Raw genomic sequence first — 21191 nt, 5'->3', positions numbered from 1 at the left:
ATATGCTAAATGTCTTGCTTGAATCTACTTGTATATCATTTGCTTGCTTTGCTTGTGTTTGCATTTTGAGAGGTCCCTCATGTTGGTGTTGGTTGACGCTGAGGGCTGTTCTATTTGGAGTATGGAGTATGGTGAAAAACCTTGAGAGGAATGATTGTGAAAACTTGAATAAAAGTGACTTAGACTAGCATTCCCTAGGAGAATTGCCTGATTACAGATTAGTGAGAACCTAGGATGGCAATGTTAATGTATGAAGTTTAAAATTACTTAGTGAGTTTCCTATTACCTTATATTGTATCTGTGTTGGCACTTTTATGGTACTGGAAACCCATGAGTTGGTGGTTCTCATTCTGTATATATATCCTTTATTTTTCAGATACAGGTCTTGGTGCTCCATGAGTTGGAGTTCGTCTAAAAGACGACGAACTTTATTTTGACTCTACTCTATACTTGATTAGAATCTTTCCCCTTTCTCCTTCCCCTCGAGCAGTGCGGCGCAAGTTCTCCACTTCTCCTCCTCCTCATTCAGATACAGGTATACAGCCTCTCACCCCCAAAACACAAACCCTAGTCTACTTCCCTACTGCTGCAAGGGTCTCACTCAGCGCCGCCTTCGTTGCGCTCAGATTCCATAGTGTCTTCGTCTGGTCGTTTGCGGCTCCGCGCTTCTTCCTCATTCAACAATTGATGCATCTTCCTTAAGCTCACGAAGGCAATTGTTTCATTTTTTTTAATTTTCATTCTTTTTTTTTTTATCTTTGTTCAGAACATTGATTCAATAATTTTTTTGAGATTCAGCTAGAACATTAATTTTTTTTTAGATTCTGTTAGTGCTACCCTGATTAAAATTTGAATCATTGATTAGCTCTACTCATGTGCTATATTATATGGTTTTCTTGTTTTGGATTAAATTATTAAATAATTAGTTGATTTAGTTCGGTTAATCTTTGTTAAAATTACATTGATTTAGTTCACTACTTAACCTTGCTTTAGCTCTCAAGTTGCTTGCTGCTTCAATTTAAAGGGATTGTGAAGTTTGGTTTAAGTTGTGATTAAAGTTTCCTTCATTTGGGTGTTTTTCACCTTTTCAATGAAACTCAGCCTTTGATTCTTTGAGCATACACGTTCAAGTTACTATTCCCAGCAATAGTGATTCTTAGATATTTTTTTTTTGTTTTAAATGCTCTTATAGGTGTTGTGTTGTTGCTGTGTTTTAATTATTCCTTTGATTTTTTATTGTGTTGTCGCTGTGTTGTCTTTCTTTTTTTCGAATGTTTGTATTGATTTGTTGTCTGAGGACCTGCACACCGACTTGAATTCTCGCACTCTTGCAATGAAGCTTTCCATGTTAAAACTATTTTTGCATACAAAATGAATGTGGAGGGAAGGATGTTATTAAGCAATTGGAGGGTTAATAGTGCTCATTCAATGCTTTTTTTTTTCTGTTAAGCATTATGCTGAACTTGTTAAAATTGGTTTGAAAACTGTTAATTTTTTGTTAAAGCACGTTAATTATTGTGTTGATCTTATTGAAATTATATTTGAAACTTTTTGTTAATCTTAGTTAAATATAGTTAGTTTTTGTTAATTTTAGTGTGTTTATTTATATTTTATTTATTATTTTATTATAAAACGATTATTTCGGTTGAATTACGATTGAACCGATTGGACCAATAAATCAATCACTAAAACTGTTCGATAATCGATCCATTTTCAGAACTTTGTTCTCTTCATTACTCAAAAGAAGGAACCAATTAAATTTTCTCTACTTTTTGCAGGAAAGTAATGCCTAGAGAAAAAGATGGAGAAAAATTTAGTGTTGTTTGATGACTCTAAGTTAGGAATGAAATTGTGATATGAGGGTACAGAAATTCTATTAAGTTAAAAATGTTAGCAGAACCATTTGAAATAATACGTACTCCGTGATGAAGACAAATTAACAAATAAAACAAATAGATAGTTTATTCTCCATTCTGCAATCAAACTTCAACTCCCCCAATTCACAAAAAAACAATTCCCCAAAATGAAAAAAGGTTTTGTGCATTATGCGCTTACCATGAAAGTGGATATACAAGCAACATTCCCTTGTAGTGAGTAAGCAATTCAAAAATGATATGCACAACAAATATATTTTCAACTTTCTATACACAAAACTACATTTCCTTTTTTGAATATGGAAAAAAGAATAGTCAAAAATATAGATATCATCTATGGTCAGTGAAGCTGCCTCTAAGGCTGTTAGTCTTGGCCGCTCTGCGTGCCGTTGATCCAACAGTTGTGGGCCTCAATGAACTTTGCCGCACCATAGCGCAAAACTCGGGATCATTCGTCTTTCCTTTGTGCCTCAACCACTGCACTATTTCATGATACATGGGAAAGAATCGCATCTGTAGTGCTGAGAAAGTGAAGTATGGTACAAGTGTTGTGATTACCACAAAAAATATCAACAGCCAATAGCATGGAGTCGGAGCCAGAGTTTCAACAAAGACATGGTAAGCGTTTCCAGAAAACGATGAGGCCATTGCTCCATAGGTAAGGAGGAAGATATACCAGATAACAATGGAGCCCCATATTAAAACATGTTGAATCAGGGTGAAGTAATTTACAGCAAGTGCCATTTGCAGGTTTACTACCCAAACCACACAAGTGTACATTGTTGCTCCTAGTATATCTCTTCCTGCAGTTCTTCCTCCTTCATCAAAGGCTTGAATCTCCATAGCTTTTGTGCAGAAGAAGAAAATTATTATGGAGCTAATAAATCCATTAAGCATCCAACTAAGTATTCGACGCCAGCTAAAGAGGATGTTTTCTACACCTTCTCGATACAACATAGGAAACTGCCACATCAATAAAAAAATAACAATGATTAGTGAATTTTACTTTATATAAGCATGAGGATTTATTTACATCGTAAGATACAAGTGATCAACATGGAAAGGGTTCTATTTATTTCCCTTTATAATGGGCTCTCTGGATACCAAAACTGAATAAGCCTAATTCAAATCCCACAAACTTGATCAAGAGTGAAAGATTACTCAAGACTTTTTAAGGCTAGTGTGTAAAGTGTCCAACACGAACCATATCATATTTCTCTTATGTTAATATCAAGATAATATCCAAAAGCCACCATGAGAGTTAAAAAGCAACCAAGAGCTTGTTTGGGTGAATTTCTAAGTTTTTTCGAGTTATCTTTTTTTTAAAAAATCTTATGAAAAAGTATAAATAATTTTATGTTTGGGTTCTCATGCAAAAAGATCTTTTTATTTATCAATTATGTTTGGGTATAACAATATAGAAATACTTTTTGTTTATTTATTACATAAAAAATATTTTTTTAAGAAAAAAAATATCTTTTAAAAAAAGATGTAAATTACAGCTTCTCAACAAAGATGTTTTTTTTATTTTTATTTTTGTAGTGTTTTTATTTTTACTATTAGAAATTTGCCAAACACATTAAAAAATAAAAAAAGATATTTTTTTCATTAAAAAAATATTTTTTTATCAAAATAATGACGCTAAAACACGCATTAAATGTCTTTTTCAATTTTTAATCATTTGTCTAAAAGACAAAACCTCTCTCTACATTTAAAAATTTTTAATTAATTTTCAACCATTCAAGTAATTGGTCTAAATAGTTTTTATAAATAGTAATTTGCTGATGTATTAAAAGCTTCTTAAACTAATTACTTGAATAATTAAAAACTGATTAAAATTTTTGAATTGTGAAAAAGCATTTTGTCTTTACAGACAAACGGTTAAAAATCAAAAAAGAAATTTACTCATCAATCAATATGTCAAAAAGGGCCTAATCATGTACGAATTATTGCAAGTTTTTTTTTTTTTTTCTAGCTTCTTTATATATACTCTCTATCTTTGCTATTCTGTCAACTAAAATAGGGCTATTGAATTTTCATTTGAAAAACATTATTAGAAACATGAAAACCTTAATAAAATATTTGAACAATAAGCTTACCCTCAAACAAAACCGGGCTGATACATCCTGGTCAAAGACCCCAAGGGCAATGACTGGAAGTGACGAAAAAAAGACATTATAGAGAGACAAAAACCAATCATTATATGCAGGTTCTCCAGAAAACGACGCATGGACCTCAAACAAGAATAAAGTGAAGCCAAATGTGATATTCTTGTAAAAGAAATAACATATCTGTAATAAGAAGAATGAGCAAGTTAATATACCAATTAAAAGTAAAGGTAACCTTTTAGGGGTGATTTCGACTTTGTCCTAATCGTTATTTTGGTTTTATTTTTGTTCCTAACATTAATAACATATATAATTACTTTTATATTACTTTTTAGTTTTTAAAATGATTTGAAAATTAAACTGCATTGAAGATGCTAAGAGATAAGAATAGAAAAAGAAAATGTTTGGAAGAAAATTGAAATCACCCCAAAATGTTAAGAAAAAAATATACTTTTCCTAATATAATTTATTGTTGCCTATACCATTGATGAGATTCTCCGGTAACACCAATGTCCATGCACAAGAAGTAGTCGTTCCAAATAACAAAACTGTGCAATTGCAACATCACTGGACATAACAGCCTGTAAGAAAGAAGATACAAATAACAACATGCAATAAAAACAAAGGAAATGGAAGCAAAGACAAACGAAAAGAGCAAACGAGAACAATTTATCCTTTTTTTTTTGTGAATAACCTGCATTCCTTCAACACCACTGATTCCAATCCCTATGTCCGCTTCTTGAAGCATCCCGACATCATTAGCTCCATCTCCAATAGCTAACGTAGTTTTACCGGTTCTAGATTTTACAAGTCTGGTCACCTTTAAGAGAATAACCAAGAAAAAATTATTTTAAGCCAGCCTTTTTAACAATATAATTAGAATGAGGGTAATATTCTAAATCACTTCCTAACGAATTTTAGTCGGATAATGTGATCATCAACAAACTAATCACCAAAATAGTTTTTAAGAATTTTTAACATTTTTAAATATAATCAGTCCTTTTAAAAAGGCAAAATATAATATGAGAACTAATTTGTATAACAAAATAAAAGTTTGGAGACCAATTGGCCGTTAAAAATTGTTGAATAATAAGTGCTTAACTAAAAATTCTTTAGGTTCTGACTTGGAATATTACTCTTAAAATTCTTATCATAAGGAGGAGAATAAAAAAGAGATGATGCTAAATGGAGAAGAAACCCAATAGACCAAAACATACCAATGCTTTCTGTTTTGGCGATGAGCGACAACAAATAACAGATGCACATTTAGTTGCTAAATCCAGAAGCAAGTCCTTCATATCATCCTCTAAAGCATAAGTAAGTGATTTGCCATCAATAATTAGAGCAAATGCTTGCTCAGGGGTTCCACAAGCAGCTGCAATTTGTTGAGCACCTTGTGATAGTTGACGCTGAATACTTTTTCTTGAAGCCTATGATATAATATAAGTTGGAACAAAATTATCATAGCTTTATATATAGTTTCATCAAGACATTTGAATTCTAGTGAATTCCATAAAACACGAGCAACAAAGATGATTTATAACGTGAGAAGAAAGACATGAAAAATAAAAAAGATAAATAAAGGAGCATATTAAAGAATATATTGAAAGTAAATAAGTGGACCATATCATTATATGTAGGGACGTATGTGGGTTGGGTTGGGTAAGTTTTCTTTTTGTCATTTTTTTTTTCTTTGAACCTTTCAACCTTAATTCTTTCAACCTTAAAAGAATTTTATATATATGTGTGTGTAACTATAAGAAGGTATATATAGAAATTATGCGTACTTGATCAATGACAAAGTCCAATATTTACAACAGTATTAGTCCTTTTCATCTTTTTTAAAATGAAATATTATAATATTCTTTTTTTTTTTTACCATCAACTAACAAAATATATGTATATTGTTTTCTTTATTTTAAGATTAGATTATTAGTGGGTGGCATAGGTTATATATGATTAAATCCACCTACAAATCAATTGAGCTGATTTCTCTTCTCGCCCAAATAAAAATTTTGAAATTTTTTCTTTGCACCAACTTGCAATTCTCTAATTAAGTTTTTGGGAGATTATTGTGAGTGAGAGAGAACAACTATAGAACGAGAGAAGAGTGAAAATATTATATCTGTTTTTTTGCAGACTGTCATTTTTTAACAACAATTTTTTTTGTTTATTTACCATTAGATTGGACTAAAATTTAGACTGATTATTTGGTTCTTCATTTTGAATAGTTGGATCATTGATATGAGTCTATAAAAATAAAATTTGTTGTCACAAAATAATTCTAAATTTTAGATATTTTCATTTTCTAACTTTCTATTTGTAAATTTTAGTGTTTTTGTTGTTGTTATATGTATAATTCGTGTTTTATGAAATATTCTCATCTTGTATTCTATATTTAATTATAACAAAGATATTTTTTTAGTATTATTTTTATCTGTCACATTAAAAATTTTGGTGTATTTTTATTATTGTTTTATTTAATATATTTACTTGATAATAATTGCTGCCTTATTGAAATTATTACTTATTGCTCTTGTTAGATATTTGTATTGCTTTTACTACTAGGCTGTACCTGTCTACCAAAATCATGGGATGCTATTTTTTCGAGTTTGAACCGACCCATATTTTCTAGTTGGATTGGGTCAAAATGCATGAGTTGATGGGTTAGCACATAAAATTTAGGGTAAAAGAACATAAAATTAAGGCTGGAATTTATTTTTACCTTGAAAATTTCTCTCTTATCTCCAACCTTCTCTAGTGATCGAATTTCTGGAGTATCCAAATGAATTATGATTTGCGTCATTCCTTCTCTAAGTAAACTACAAGCAAAACTGTAGTAGTGTACGTTGTAGTTAAACATCTTGAAAAATAATTTTCATCCTGAAGCCACTATAAAAAGTAAAAACTACATAACCAAAATGTCATACCCAATATTGATGGCAGTCTCCATTTTATCCCCTGTCAAAACCCAGATTTTAATTCCTGCTTGAGAAAGCTTGTCAATGCAATTCGGAACCTAGCAAAACATGAGAAGCATCAGAAGTCCTATTTCATATGATCAATACGAGTAATGCTAGGAAATTCATTTTTTTGGGACAATATTAATCATTTTTTTTATTTTACTTATCTTAAATTTTTGACTCTGCGCCGTAAATTTTTTGGAAAAGTACGAGGAGCCAATGGAATACTTGTACAATGTGTATAATGGAGATTTAACGAGTATTAGAGATATAACCATTAGTGTTATCTTTTTTCATCACACTTTAGATCCGAAAGGTCAAGAGTTCGATCTTTGGTGAATCTTAAAATTAGTTTAATCTTTTGGGAAGATGTTTATTATCTTAGTACTCGGATGATTATTTTAAATAGTATGGGATGTTCATTTTGTAACTCAATAGTCGTACAAATAGTCTATTGTCTCCCTAGCGGGATAACGTACCCCGTGTTGGAGCTTGTCCTCTATTGCAGTGGCACCAAGTAGAATCATATTCCTCTCGATGTTATCTGATACTTCCTCAATCATTGTTTCTCGATCTGCTGAAACTGAATTTTTTGCTTCGGTAAATTTATCTTGAAACTCCTTGTATTCTTCTTCATCAAGCTCGCGGAACGCTAGTATCAATGTCCTCAAACCTGCATCGGCATACTCATGTACATGTTCCAAGATTTTCTCTTCAAACTTTCTTCCATTGTTTGCAAGTCTTTCAAACATGACACTTCCAAGGAAAATAAAAATGACGTAAGCAAAGTTTGCAAATATCGAATATGAAATGTATATAGTGTGTGTTTGAACTTTGAACCCATTAAGTGATTCAAAAATTTATTGTTTTTCAAGCAAAAGTAAATATGTTTTAGCATAATAAATGAACAAAAATATAATTTTATATTATTGTATCTTTAAATTACTTTTATTTTTAAAAAATATCACAAACCTGTCAGCACCTTTACAAAGTAGCAAAATTCTTCCCTTTTCATCTTTTACTATGACTGACATTCGCTTTCTTGTGCTATTGAATTCTAAAACATGGAGAAGCATGTATGTCCTGTAAAATATGATTAGTTAGTACATATATGGTGTATTAATCAATCTTAACTTGAAAATTGAAAATTCCAAAAGCAGTAGCTATAAACAATAACAAAATTTGGAATATAACATTGTAAATGTATTTTCTTTATAAGTGAATTCCTTAAATTGAAAGACAACAAAATAATAATAGGCTAATAGAAAATCAACAAAGAAGCTTAAAAAGTGTTAGATTACAAAATTTTCTTATCCAAAACCATAGGGACAACTTTTTCCACCATTTATGCCAATGCATAAACTAGAAGTTAGATGTCATCAAAGAAAATTTAGTCAATAATTTTTAATCTAAAAATGTACATCATTGGTACAATTTACCTATCATATCAGTAATTTTTTTTGAAAAAAAAGACAACAAGACGAAACATATGTAAAAAAAAATAAAACAAAAAGATCAACAAACATCTTTAATTTCTTCGTTATTGACACAATCGCACTCCTTGTAGTCCAAGAATCGAACTCTTGACTTTTTAAATCTAGAACTCTAATACCATGTCATGATACCACTCATTCCAAAAACTTCAGCTGATGAGAAAAAATGTAACACTAATGGTTATATCTCTAATACTCCCTAAACTTCCATTGTACAATTCCATTGGTTCCTCATACTTTTCCAAATGGTTAATATGTAATTCATGTGGGTTTCCAACAAGAATTCACCTTAAAAGTTGATTGGCAAACATACAAAGAAACAAATAATATAAAAACAAAAAAGCTTGCCTTTTAACTTTTTCTTGAGAAACAGGATCCAACTCAAAGATTGATAAACTAGTCTGAGTCCTTTTGTAGAATTCAAAGCCAAGTTCTTTGGCCGCAATGACGAATGCTGCTTCATCTGGAGATTCAGCTTCATAAGAGATATTTCCTGTGTCTTCATTAATTTCTGGTATAGCTGTATGACAAATTGCCAATAATCGAAAGAAATTCCGGATAACATTTGCATGAGGCTCATTAACCCAATTTCCATCCATGATCCTTTCATCTGTAAAATTAAAACCTTTGATTGGTGCCTTTCTATCAGGAGAGTTTCTTAAGTCATCAAATTCCAATCCATTTCTTCTGTTCATGGCCTTCTCCACCTCTGTGACTCCACGACCATAAGCGACTCCGGCAATAGAACATTTGATGAACTCCATTGAATTGCAAGTGAGAGTTCCAGTTTTATCAGAAAGAATTGTGTGAACTTGGCCAAGTTCCTCATTCAAGTTGGAAGTAATGGCATGAGCTGGCTTGTCTGTTTCTTCATGATACATTAGGATATCTTGGTTTATGAAAATGCTCTGAAGGACCTTAACAACTTCGATGGATACATACAATGAGATCGGAATAAAGAAGCTGTATAACATTAAGGCTGTTAAACAATGGAAGAAAGCAGCAGCAGGTGCTCTTTTCGGATCAAAGAAAATTGTAGAATCATCTGGCCTTAGATACCATCTTTTCATCACATTATTGTTCAAGTCCTGTTTAGTTTCAATGCCAAAGAAAACTGATCCAACAAGTGCCATTAGGAACAAGATTAAGAACATGAAATAGATAACCCGATCCATCTTCCTCTCGATCTTGCTTCTCTTGGAAGGTGGAGAAACCGAGTTTTGGATAACCTTTGTGTCATGACCGGTGAAGATGACAGCTCCAAATATGTAGTCCGTGTTGCGCAGTTTAGAATCTCTTAGGAGAAGCTGCTGGGGAGAAAGTGCATAAACTTGCTCCTTAAACTCAATGCTTCCAACAAATGTATACAAGTTTGCATTGGGGTCTTCACATTTGATTGAAGCTCTGAAATCACTCAAGTTGTCTTCTGTTAAGGAGCAAGTTACTTCCAAGCCTTGTTTCAACTTCAAGTTTGTTTCTCCATCTAAGTTCATGGTCTCAACATAACAAACTGCATCCTCATAACTTGATGAAAGAAGTAGTAGGTCTGCAGGGAAGAACTCATCCTTTTCAACCTTAACTATGTCACCCACCTTTAGGTTCTTCCACTCAGTACATTCAAAAACTCCATCCCCTTTATGCACTTCCACTATTCTATTGTTCACCTCAATATCCTGCAATGCTCATATTCCGACTAGGAAAGTTATCTACTATCACATAATAAATTTCTTTTATAACACCAATGCAAGACTCATTTATGAAATCACTTCCTTCCAACTAAAAATAAAAAAGATAAAAGGAGGTACTATAATGGAATGCTTTGGTGTGTTATTTTTTACACTTACAACAAATTAGTGACTTCAGAATTAAAATTTACGTTGAAATTGATTGATGAAATAAAACCGATCTTATTTTAGAAAAATAGTACTATCAATTTTTATAGAAATCTAATAAAAAATTATCATTTATGTGACTGTCTTGATAGAAAAATTAAGAAAATAATTATATTATATGTATACAAAAAATTGACTATTAAATCAATTATCAGTATAAATATATATTAAAAAATTAAATAATATATATATTTATATACAAATAGATAATGACTAATTTGATAATTAATTTTATGTGTTAACAAAAATAATGTAAGATTCAAATTGAATTTAAATTAAGTATTAAAGTAATAAATCGAACATTTAGCTTTAAATAACTGTTTATGAATGGAGTACCTGCTTTTTGCGACGCATATCTTCAATACCTTCTTTGACCATTGTTGCAGTAATGACAACAATCAAGGGCAGAATGGCACTGACAGCTGTATAAGGCGCAAGCTTGGTAAAGGACAATACACCAGTGACCAAGAAAAAGAAGTTTGCCACTCTCCTAAACTGCTCAAATAGTGACTTGGGTAAGAAATTTGCAACAGTATACTTTGTGGATCTCACAACATTATCTGCATACTGCTGGTTGTTATTGTTGTTCCCAGAAGCATTCTCAGAGCTCTCTGAAGCCTCATTCAACACAACCACCCTTGAAAAGCCAGGACTTCCAATTCGAGAATGTTCTTCATTCAGTAATGATTTCTTACCACATGCGAAAGTGTAGATCTTGCTCAGACGTAGATTTCTTAATTTTCTAGTACCCTTCCTCATTTTTGTTTCAATGTCTTGTTTTTTCTTTCTATATGCAGAAAAAAGGGAGGAGTCAAACTAATATTATGGTTGTTATTCACAACCCGAATTGGAAACTATTTCCCCTTTGTGTTATATCTTCAACTCCCTCATAGAGGCTGGCACAAAATAAGCCTGAAAATTTATGGCATTTGATCAATTCTGTTTCACACGTGCATGAAGAACAATAATAGGAAGGATTCGAAGAAGGCCAAAGGGTTGAGCAAAGAATTGGATTGGATCTTGCATTTTGACCTTCCAAGAGATTTGCGCATTGTATCTTTTTTGTTTTCGACGTCACCAATTCAAGCATACGCTATTTTCCCAGAAACCACGGTGCAATAATGAGGGAACAAACTGGAATTCGTCCAAAAGGAATTTCTTTTTAAATTTTTGAAAAGAAATGAAATTTCGTGAGAAAAGGGAAATGATGAAGAAGAAATGAAAAATGGGAAGAAACACGAAGAGAGGACAAATGAAGATCGAGATTTTCTTTTGGAAAGAGAGAAAAAAAAGAGTTATGTATTTTCTTTCCTTCTTCGTGTTTGTTCTATTTTTTCTCTCTTTCTCTTTCTCTCTCTCTTTGTTTTGCAGAAAAACTATGGAGCTTGTTAAGGGTAACAAGGTGTCTCTCTTTTAGAAACTTCACAACTAATTCATAAACCAAAGAAAAGATAGAAAATGCACTAATTTTGTATTATGAGCCTAACCATGTGTTGTTAACAGAAAAAAAAAATAAAACATTGGCTTAAAAAAAAGAAAAAATATAAAATAGTTTAAGAAATCAAAGGCACTATGAGTTTGCCCTTCAACCAAGACTAATTCTATAGTGATTTTCATCTGACTTTTGTGTTTGACTATTAGATGTACTGCACGATTGTGCATAATAATAACAATAATATAAACTAGTTTAATTAAGAAATCATTAATTATTATTTATGTTTAAAATATTTTTAAAATAAACATTTATAGACATATTTAACTCATATAAAATAAGTTAGTTTGTATATTTTTTATTATTTATATAAATGCTTAATAACGGTATAAAATAAATATATATATATATATATAAAGTATTTGATTTTAAGCAAGAAAAAGATCTAATACAATAAACAAAAATCTCAAATTTATAAGGAAATATATGCACATTTTTTTAAACAACCAATACTTCAAAATATACTTTATACTTTCCGTTTATATTTTTAGTTTATAAGACATTGTCTTGACATTTTTAATAAAATCGCCTATGAAAAAATAAAAAATAAAGAATATAAATAAAATATTCAAATAATAGTTCATTTAATTTATATATTAATTAACTAGAAAAAAGGTAAATATGGGAATATGTAAAAGCTATAGAGAGAAAAATAAACAGAATTTAACTTAAAGAAAAAGTTCTTAATATGTCACACTCTTTTAATGTATTTTGATGTTTTATGTCATGAGTTCAAAAAAATTTTTGTTAAGTTAGAAGAAATGTTGAAGACTAAACTAAGTTAGTTTAGCAGTGACAAATTTAATTAGAAGCTTGTATGTTTTTTAATAGGATTAGGAAGAATTCTAAAGAATTGGTAAATGTAATTTCTCTGAAATTATAGTAAAAATTTTATTATTATTGTAGTGAAAAAGTTATATTACAGTAAATGACTAAACCAAGATATATGATGGTGCAAGCTCTTCTTTTCTACTTTGTCTTTTAATTCAGGTTTTGAGACAAAAATAAAATGTCTTCTACATAATCATTTTTGTAGACACCGAATCAACTAAGTTTTAAATCTATTTTGATGTTTAAGTTAAAAAGCACCAAAAATGGCCCTAGATTCAATCCTTTTTCTACAAATCTTGAGAGTTTTCCTATAATATTAGAGAAAATGAAAAAAAATAATACAGCTCGATTTGCATGAAACTTCTATAAAAGAATTGCCTTATTGCATTTGGGAGAAAGGTTTCATAATTGAAAGGTGGTTCATATTGATGAGTATAGTGAAGTGGTGTATATGGAATTCCTGGTTCTTGGAAGTATTGGTATTGGAATGGGGGTGGTTCTATAGGTCTTCGTTCATAATAGTCACAAGGGTGAGGTATATAAGGTTAATGGATTGGTAGATATGGGTTATGGGAAGGTGGTTGGTAAGATGAGGCTTGTGAGTAAGGTTGAGAACAATGTTAAGGAGTTGATTTATATTGGTGTGCATTATGGGGTGAATTATTATCATTGTCGAACGGAGAAAATTGTTATGGATACCAAGAAGTCTGTTCAAAAGAATGCAATTCCTCTCTCAATTGATTTCCAATCCCATAGCGCCTACCATCATTGAAATTCGCATTTCCTGCAACATAGTTATAACCAAATTCAAAGTCAAAATGATAAGAATTCATAGTGGAAATAAAAAATAACAAAACAAAAACTATTAAAAAAAATAAAGAAATAAACTCCTAAACTAACAAAAACTAGCAAAGAAACAAAAAGAAACTACTCACAATATTAACATATATACAATAATCAATAACAAGCACACATTAAAATTCCCCAGCAACGGCGCCAAATATTTAATGGGAGAATTAATGTCGGTTCGGAATTTCACAAGATAATCGCGTTGATAGTATAGTCTAAACCGATAAATAACTCTCACAATCAAAGTTTAATTTTGTTTATCACAATACTAACCAATAAAAACTGAGAGTATTTAAACATTGGGTCGTCTCTCAAAGGAATTGCAGTGAGGTATGCGTGTTACCGGTTATGAGTCTAAAATGGGAGGTTTGCGGATAAAGAGGCGAGAAACTAAATGACAAGAAAGTAAAACTAACAACTAAAGAAGTATAAATACTAAAAGACACTCCTGGCAAGAATTGAGAATCAAAGCTTCCTTTTCAAGTCATTGACCACGTATATGGTGATTATTTAGAGTTAATCCCATTCAGTCATCTCTAACATAGAGAGAAAGTCAAATAGGTATAGTCAGTCTTAATCTATAGGTCTTACTCGTTAATGAAAACAAGAACAATTAACAACTTTCAATCACCAATCAATATCGAACATCAAAGATATTAAGATCACTTTCATTATTCAATTCCAAGCTAAGAGTGCAGAAATCTACTCTAAAGCTCAAAGTAGTATTTCTACAAATACTTGGAAGGCATAAAATGAAAGCATGGTAAAATTACAATAATAATAAAATCTAAAGCTACCAAATGCAAGATATCAATAATAACAACTCAATTAAATATCAATAAATATAAAAATATCAAATTGCATTAATAGAAATTGGAAGTAATAAGATGTTTCATAAAACTAAAAGTGACAAAATAAAAGAAATAACAAGTAAAACTAAGAGAATTAAGGCAATTCAATAAGAGAAGATAAAGAAAATTAAATCAAAACAAGCATCAAAATCTAAATCTAAGAGGAATTAACTAAATCTACCCTAATTCTAGAGAGAGGATAGAGCTTCTCTCTTTAGAATATAACCTAAAACATGATCCAAACTAAACCTAATTACTCTACCCTTATTCCTTCTTGAATTTGGCTTGAAATAACTTCAGAAATGAGTTGGATTTGGACTTGAGGAGGTCTAGAAATCGCTAGCCATGTTTTTCTTAAATGAATCATGTGCTTCACGTCGTGCATACGCATGAGACATGCGTACGCGTGACATGTTGAAATCCCAAAGCATGCGTACCTGTAAGACCATGAATTGCTCTAAAATTTCATTTCTTCATGAATTCTTCACTTTGCATGCTTTTTCTTCACTTCTTCAATCCAATCTTTTCCTTCTAAGTCTGAGATCACTTAACAAACACATCAAGACATCAAATAGAATTAAAGTAAATTAAATTAGACAAATTAAGGGTCTAAATAGTATGTTTTCACTCTTAAACATAATTTGGGAAGAACTCACAAAATCATGCTATTTTAGTGAATAAATATGAGATAAGTTGATAAAATCTACTTATTTCAATACAAGATAAACCATAAAATTGTGATTTATCATTGCCCATTGTATCAATCTTAGTTTAAAAGATATAATAAGTATTCCTCACATAGCTGACCTTGCCTCCTGTGCATCAAAAGTGATTATGTGTATTTACAATCTTATGATCTTTTTGTCTTGGCTTAGAAAAAGAAAAAATTAGAAAAAAAAATGTTTTCATTACTTTAAAAAGTATATACAATCACAAGGAAAATTTACAAGCGTTGATGGTGGATAAATTTTTCACTTCTCATAAATTAGCAAAAAGTGCTAATGAAAAGATTGTTAGCTCAATTGTATTGGATAGTAAATTTTGGGAGGATTGTGTTATTACTGTGAAAATTATTGGTCTTCTTATTAAGTTGTTTAGGATGTTGATGCTAATGAGAAACTCTCTTTGTGATATGTATATGAAGGCATGCAAACGAGCCAAAAATGCTATAAAGACAATATTTAGAAATCGAAAAAGTTTCTTATACGTCTTACATAAGTATCTTGAAAATGCAGTAGGATAAGCATTTGAAGCGTGATCTCCATGGAGTGGCTTACTTTTTAAATTTAACTTTTTTCTATAGTGAGAATTTTGTTGAGAAGATAAATATTTTGAGGTCTTTTTTAGATTTGCTTGATGTTAAAACACTTTGTGATGATTCAGCTACTGTAATGCAAGAAATACAATTGTATCGAGATCGTAAAGAAAGTTCTGGGAAGGAAAGTGCTTTGAGAGTGACAAAGAGACTCGAACCTAGTAAGTTATTTTATTTCTCAGTTCAATTCAATTTGAAGGTGTTTTAAATATTGAGTAATAAATAATATTTGATTTTTATATCTATGTAGGTAAATGGTGGAAGTTGCATGGTGGAAGTGCTCCAAATTTATAAAAAATGATAATTCATCTTCTTCATCAAACATCTTTATCTCAATGTGAGAGGAACTAGAACTTTTTTGAATAAATCCATTAAAGGAGGAGAAATCGATTAGAGCATCAAAGGCTAAGTGACATTGTTTACGTAACCTATAATATGTGCCTTCAATTTAGTTGCCTTCAAAAGAAGAGGAATTATAATCCAATTGACATTCAAAGCATTGACACGGTAGATTGTTGAGTAATGGCAGATGAAAATGATTCTAAGTTTATTAATGGAGACATGGAAGGCATTGAAAATTTAATATACACTGATAATGTTATGCCTTTATATCCTAATAATGAATGAAATAGCAAAATTTGTTTCATTCAATAAAAATATATGTTGTTAAGTGTTAACTTTAGGTTCTTATTGACTTTTTATTCTATTTTATTAGATGGAAGAGATATAAAAGTTGATGTGGGTATGCCTAATGCTATAATTGAGTCTTCGAATATAACTTTTTTGGTGGTATTTCTGAAAGACATGACTTTGGAAACTCTATTAATGATAGATATATTGAAACACTTAATGATGATGATGATTTTTGATGATTAATGCTTTTGTTTAGTTGAAAATTTGTTTGTCAATGTTTTTTTTTTTGTAGTAAAACATTATGTTTGTCATTTCTGTGTGTTTTAATCTATTTTAGTTATAAACTTTGATGTTTGAATTTGTTTATGAACTTTTATTGATAAATTGTGGACAATATATTATATAAAATTCTAAAATTTTGAATTTTATTAGGTTAAAAATTATTTAATTTAAATATTTAAAATTATATATTAAATTTTTAATAATTTTATTTAATATTTAATTAAACTAATTGAATTTCGGTTAGACCATTAAAATAGTAAACTAACTGTCTTACCAATTCATTGATCAATTCAGTTCTCACAACTTTAGTTAAAAGTATGATATTACACTACAAATTAAAAATACTAGCTAATATAAATTAAAAATGCAAACTTTTTAAATATTTTTGATATCTTTATAGTAATACAAATGGGAGCTCATTTGCTGACGTGGCGCTCATACGTTGAGTCTGGGAGTTTATTTGCTTACGTGTCGTTACTAGAAATTTTTAGATTTATATTTATAAATTATAAATTATTATTTGCTCAGGTTGTTATTTTCAAATTTTAAGTTTGGGTTGTTTTACTTAGGTTGTTATTTTTAAAATTTTAAATTGTTTTATTTGTTTGGATTATTTTACTTAGGTTGTTATTTTTTAAATTTTAAATTATTTTATTTAAGTTGTTATTTTTTAAATTTTATTTAGATTGTTCTTTTTTATATTTTAACACTATTTTTTAAAAATCTGTTAATTCTTTTTAGCATAATTTTTTAAAATTTTGTTGATTTTTTTTAAATTGTAGCTACATAAATTCTTTTAAAGAAATTTAGAGTTTTAAAAAAATTTACGTTAATTATTCTTCGGTTGTTACATACTAATATTACAATAAATAAATATTTACGTTAGTTTAGAATTTTTAAATTATTATTTATTTAAGTTGTTATTTTTAAATTTTAAATTTGGGTTGTTTAACTTAGTTTGTTGTTTTTTAAATTTTAAATTAAAGTCAACCAAATTTTAAAAAATTTAGTTATGATGCAACTATAAAAGGATAAGTTCTGAGAGATGTAAAGCACCACAATTTAAAGTACATCAATCCCTTTCTTTACATATATCCAAAATCTCCCTACTTATTCTACTGGCTGATATTCACAAAATTGCTAACATCAATCCTACAATCGACAATTTGTGTGTACGTATACGAGTGATATGGTTATGTACACTATCAAGTTACGGAAATTCTCCATTGCCATACTCAATTGAGATGGTTTGACTCGATGAAGACGCGAGTTTTCTACTAATATCCTTTTATCCATGACTCCAAGGTTATTTATTTATTTATTTAAATTAAAGTCTATGTACATTGGATTAGATATTAAATAAGTCTATATTTAACTTTTTCTTATGTTATTTTCTTTTTTAAGCAGGTATCGAATAAAGGTTGGTGTCATTGATGATTCTAACTGTGGATGTTATGTAGTCTTTGACAATGAGGCAAAACAAGTTTTGGAAGAGAGCTGTGTAGAGATACTTGATCCACTCCTATTGGTAAGATCTAACCAATATTTATTTCTAAAAGCATTAGTGAAGATATTTTTATTGGTACTTTTTATATTATTTATTATTAATATATTATGTAATATCCTGTAGAAAGGAGATCTATCAGATACACCTACACTTTTACTCAACCTAATTGATAAGATCTTTCTCTTCATTATTGAAGTTCAAATATATGATATTTCATATTTTTCACCTTCTTATAAAGTTAAGAAGATGACTAATAATGTGGATCTCATAAATAAATTCAAAGAGGCTCACCCTATTCAAATTGTGAGTATATATAAGTGTACTTCTATTAAAAATTAATTTATTTTTTGCTTTCTTGGTCATTAGTAGTATCTAATTTATAAAAAATAATTAATTATAATTTTAGGATATTGACTACACGGGTGCTTTGTTTCTAATTTCAAAGGCATCCTCAATCATTGAAGGGGAGAAAGTAGAAGGTACTAAGGTATTTGTTCAAAAAATATTTTTTTTGTTTGTTCTCTCAAAATTAGATCTTAATTTTATTAAAAAAAATATTAGTGAGATAAAATCAAAGGTTAGAAAGAAGTCTTTAATTTAACATGGTTTTTTGTACAGAATTTGTTGCTTGAATTCTCCATTGAAGTTGCGGCCAATGATGAATCTGAATTGTTGGAAAGTGCTATTACACCAACTAAGTGACTATCCTCGGAGTCGGAAGATTCGAAGGTGGAAGGAGATACTTCAACTTGCAAGAAGATCAAGATTAAGAAAGAAACTTGAGAATTTGGATGCACATGTTTTGGAATCTCTTTTAGAGTCTATCTAATAGAATAATGCCAAACATATGTTTGTTTTGGTGGAAACATTGTCTTTTCTTGAGTTATTATTTTTCTTTTGGTTCTTTTCGATTTTTATGTTTGGAATTTAGAATTTTTTTAAATATAAATTGAAGTTATTTGGTTATTACTTGTGATTTTATTTTTAATTTGATTCTCACCGTTGATATTCTGATAATTTTTAATTTAATATTTAATGTCATAAAGTTATAAATTTTTTCTTTGAATTATTGTTGATACAATTAAGTTAGTTATTAATTTTAATTGTGTACTTATTTAAAAAAATCTAATTATAATTTTTAATTAAAGTATTATGTTTATAATTTTAAATTTAAATTCAAATATACTTTTTTTTGAATTTTTACGTAAGCAATTGGGTTTGAGAATATTTTTTAAAAATTTATATAATTTATAAGTTACTATACTAATTACAAAGGATTATAATAAAATAAATAGAATTATCAGTCTTATTAAGATGTGAAATTATTTATACTATTTAAAAAAATGTAATACTGTTTAAATTTTAGAAAAAGTATAATAAAGTTAATATTGTTTATGATAAAACTATAAAAATTATTTTTAAATTAACAAATTTCTATATTCCTAATGGACAACGGACGTTTGATTAGAAAATTTTATTTAAAAATTTAAAATTTATACTAGCTAATTAGAAAATTCTATTTTAAAAATTTTAAATTTGAATTTCTAATACTAATTTCTAATTAAATAAGTTTTTAACCATTTCAATTTTTAAATTTAAATTTTTTTACTTGCCACATTTATAAATTTTTATTATTATCTTTTTAGATTGTCTCTCCACAGTAGAAATACTTTCATCTTTTTCTCTCTTTTTAAGTATTTTTTCTAAATTTACGTAATTTATAAGGTTATTAATTTTTAGATTGCATTTAATTTTATTTATTTTTATCGATAAATAATAGGATTGATACTATTTATGACGAAACTAATAAAAATTATTTTTAAATTAACAAATTCCTATATTCTTAATGAATAACAAACGTTTAATTAAAAAAAGTTTATTTAAAAATTTTAAATTTACACTAGCTAATTAGAAAATTCTATTTAAAAATTTGAAATTTAAAACTCTAATACTAATTCCTAATTAAGTGGCTTCTTAGCCGTTTTGATTTTTAAATTTAAATTTTTTTTATTTGTCACATTTATAATTTTTTTTCTATTTACTTCGTTTACATTGTTATTTTTTAGATTATAACAATAGAGGTACTTTTATCTTTTTCTCTCCTTTTACTTATAAGTTTTTCATTTTCAATCTCTTTAACTATAAGTTGAATTTATTGATCGTGAGATTAAACTTATATTTATTTGAAAAAAGATACTTTTGTAAAAAATATATATATTATTTTCTGTAAAATATGTTTACGTAACTAAATAAATGAGAATAAAAAAGAAATTAAAGCAGCCATCGAAAATAAAATCTGTGCAATTTTACATAGACATAAGAAGGCATTAATTTCATGTTCTATTTGGTAAGTTAGACATGAGAAAAAATTGTAAAAAAATTAGTGTTTTCGCATTTTAGAGAGACACAAAATACATGTTTTTAATGGGTATTTGTGTACGACTATGTCTTTCATATTTTTGTCTCAGTAAACAAACAACATACATGTACTCCTGTGTACTCCTCCTGTGTCTATATTTTGATGGACATATATACCAAAAACAGACGCTGTCATATGTGTACTACTTTATTTTTTTAATAATATAAAAAATTTGATAATAAAAATGTATTATGTATAATGTATATACATTTTTAATTGGTTAAAAAATTTATTTATTTGATATTTTTAGGTATATATTGAAAGATACAAGAAGTCCAAAGAGAAGTAAGATTATATTGAAGAGAAGATTGATATTAAAAGACAAAGAAAATACAAAGCAAAGCACAATTCAAGGTAGATTTCATATAAAAAAATAAATTAATTATTTTATCATTTTTGTTTTTAGGTTAGAATAATATATTTTTTTATTTGGTATTTTTAAGTATGTCAGTTCTATATATTTAATTTTTATTGGGTATACAAAATAACTAACATGTCATGAGTATTTTGGTCGAATGAAAGCCTATAAAATACAATATTTTTTATATATTATTTAGCTATTGACAAGTAATAAATTATTAATTTACATTGTCTTCGTAATATGTTACTAAATTTGTTTATGAAAAAATTACAGGAAATTCGAGTGATAGTTCTAATGGTGTGTATTTTCAATCGGTGTTGT

General features: G+C 28.8%; 1 protein-coding gene across 1 annotated transcript; it reads right to left on the bottom strand.

Moving 5' to 3' along the window:
- Nucleotides 1-1936: 1936 nt before the first annotated feature.
- Nucleotides 1937-11751, bottom strand: LOC112802709 (putative phospholipid-transporting ATPase 9). Its single transcript, XM_025846040.3, has 11 exons — nucleotides 10667-11751; nucleotides 8787-10111; nucleotides 7918-8028; nucleotides 7425-7701; nucleotides 6913-7001; nucleotides 6708-6816; nucleotides 5200-5412; nucleotides 4677-4802; nucleotides 4465-4563; nucleotides 3974-4165; nucleotides 1937-2837 (listed from the first exon to the last, which is right to left on the bottom strand). The coding sequence occupies exons 1-11, from the start codon at nucleotides 11087-11089 to the stop codon at nucleotides 2205-2207; spliced, it is 3597 nt and encodes a 1198-aa protein (XP_025701825.1). The 5' UTR covers nucleotides 11090-11751; the 3' UTR covers nucleotides 1937-2204.
- Nucleotides 11752-21191: the final 9440 nt, after the last annotated feature.

The sequence above is a fragment of the Arachis hypogaea genome, chromosome 5 (genome assembly GCF_003086295.3).
Source record: "Arachis hypogaea cultivar Tifrunner chromosome 5, arahy.Tifrunner.gnm2.J5K5, whole genome shotgun sequence".
Taxonomy (NCBI): domain Eukaryota; kingdom Viridiplantae; phylum Streptophyta; class Magnoliopsida; order Fabales; family Fabaceae; genus Arachis; species Arachis hypogaea.
The sequence above is the reverse complement of the archived record's forward strand: the minus strand, read 5'-3'. Positions and strand labels throughout refer to the sequence as shown.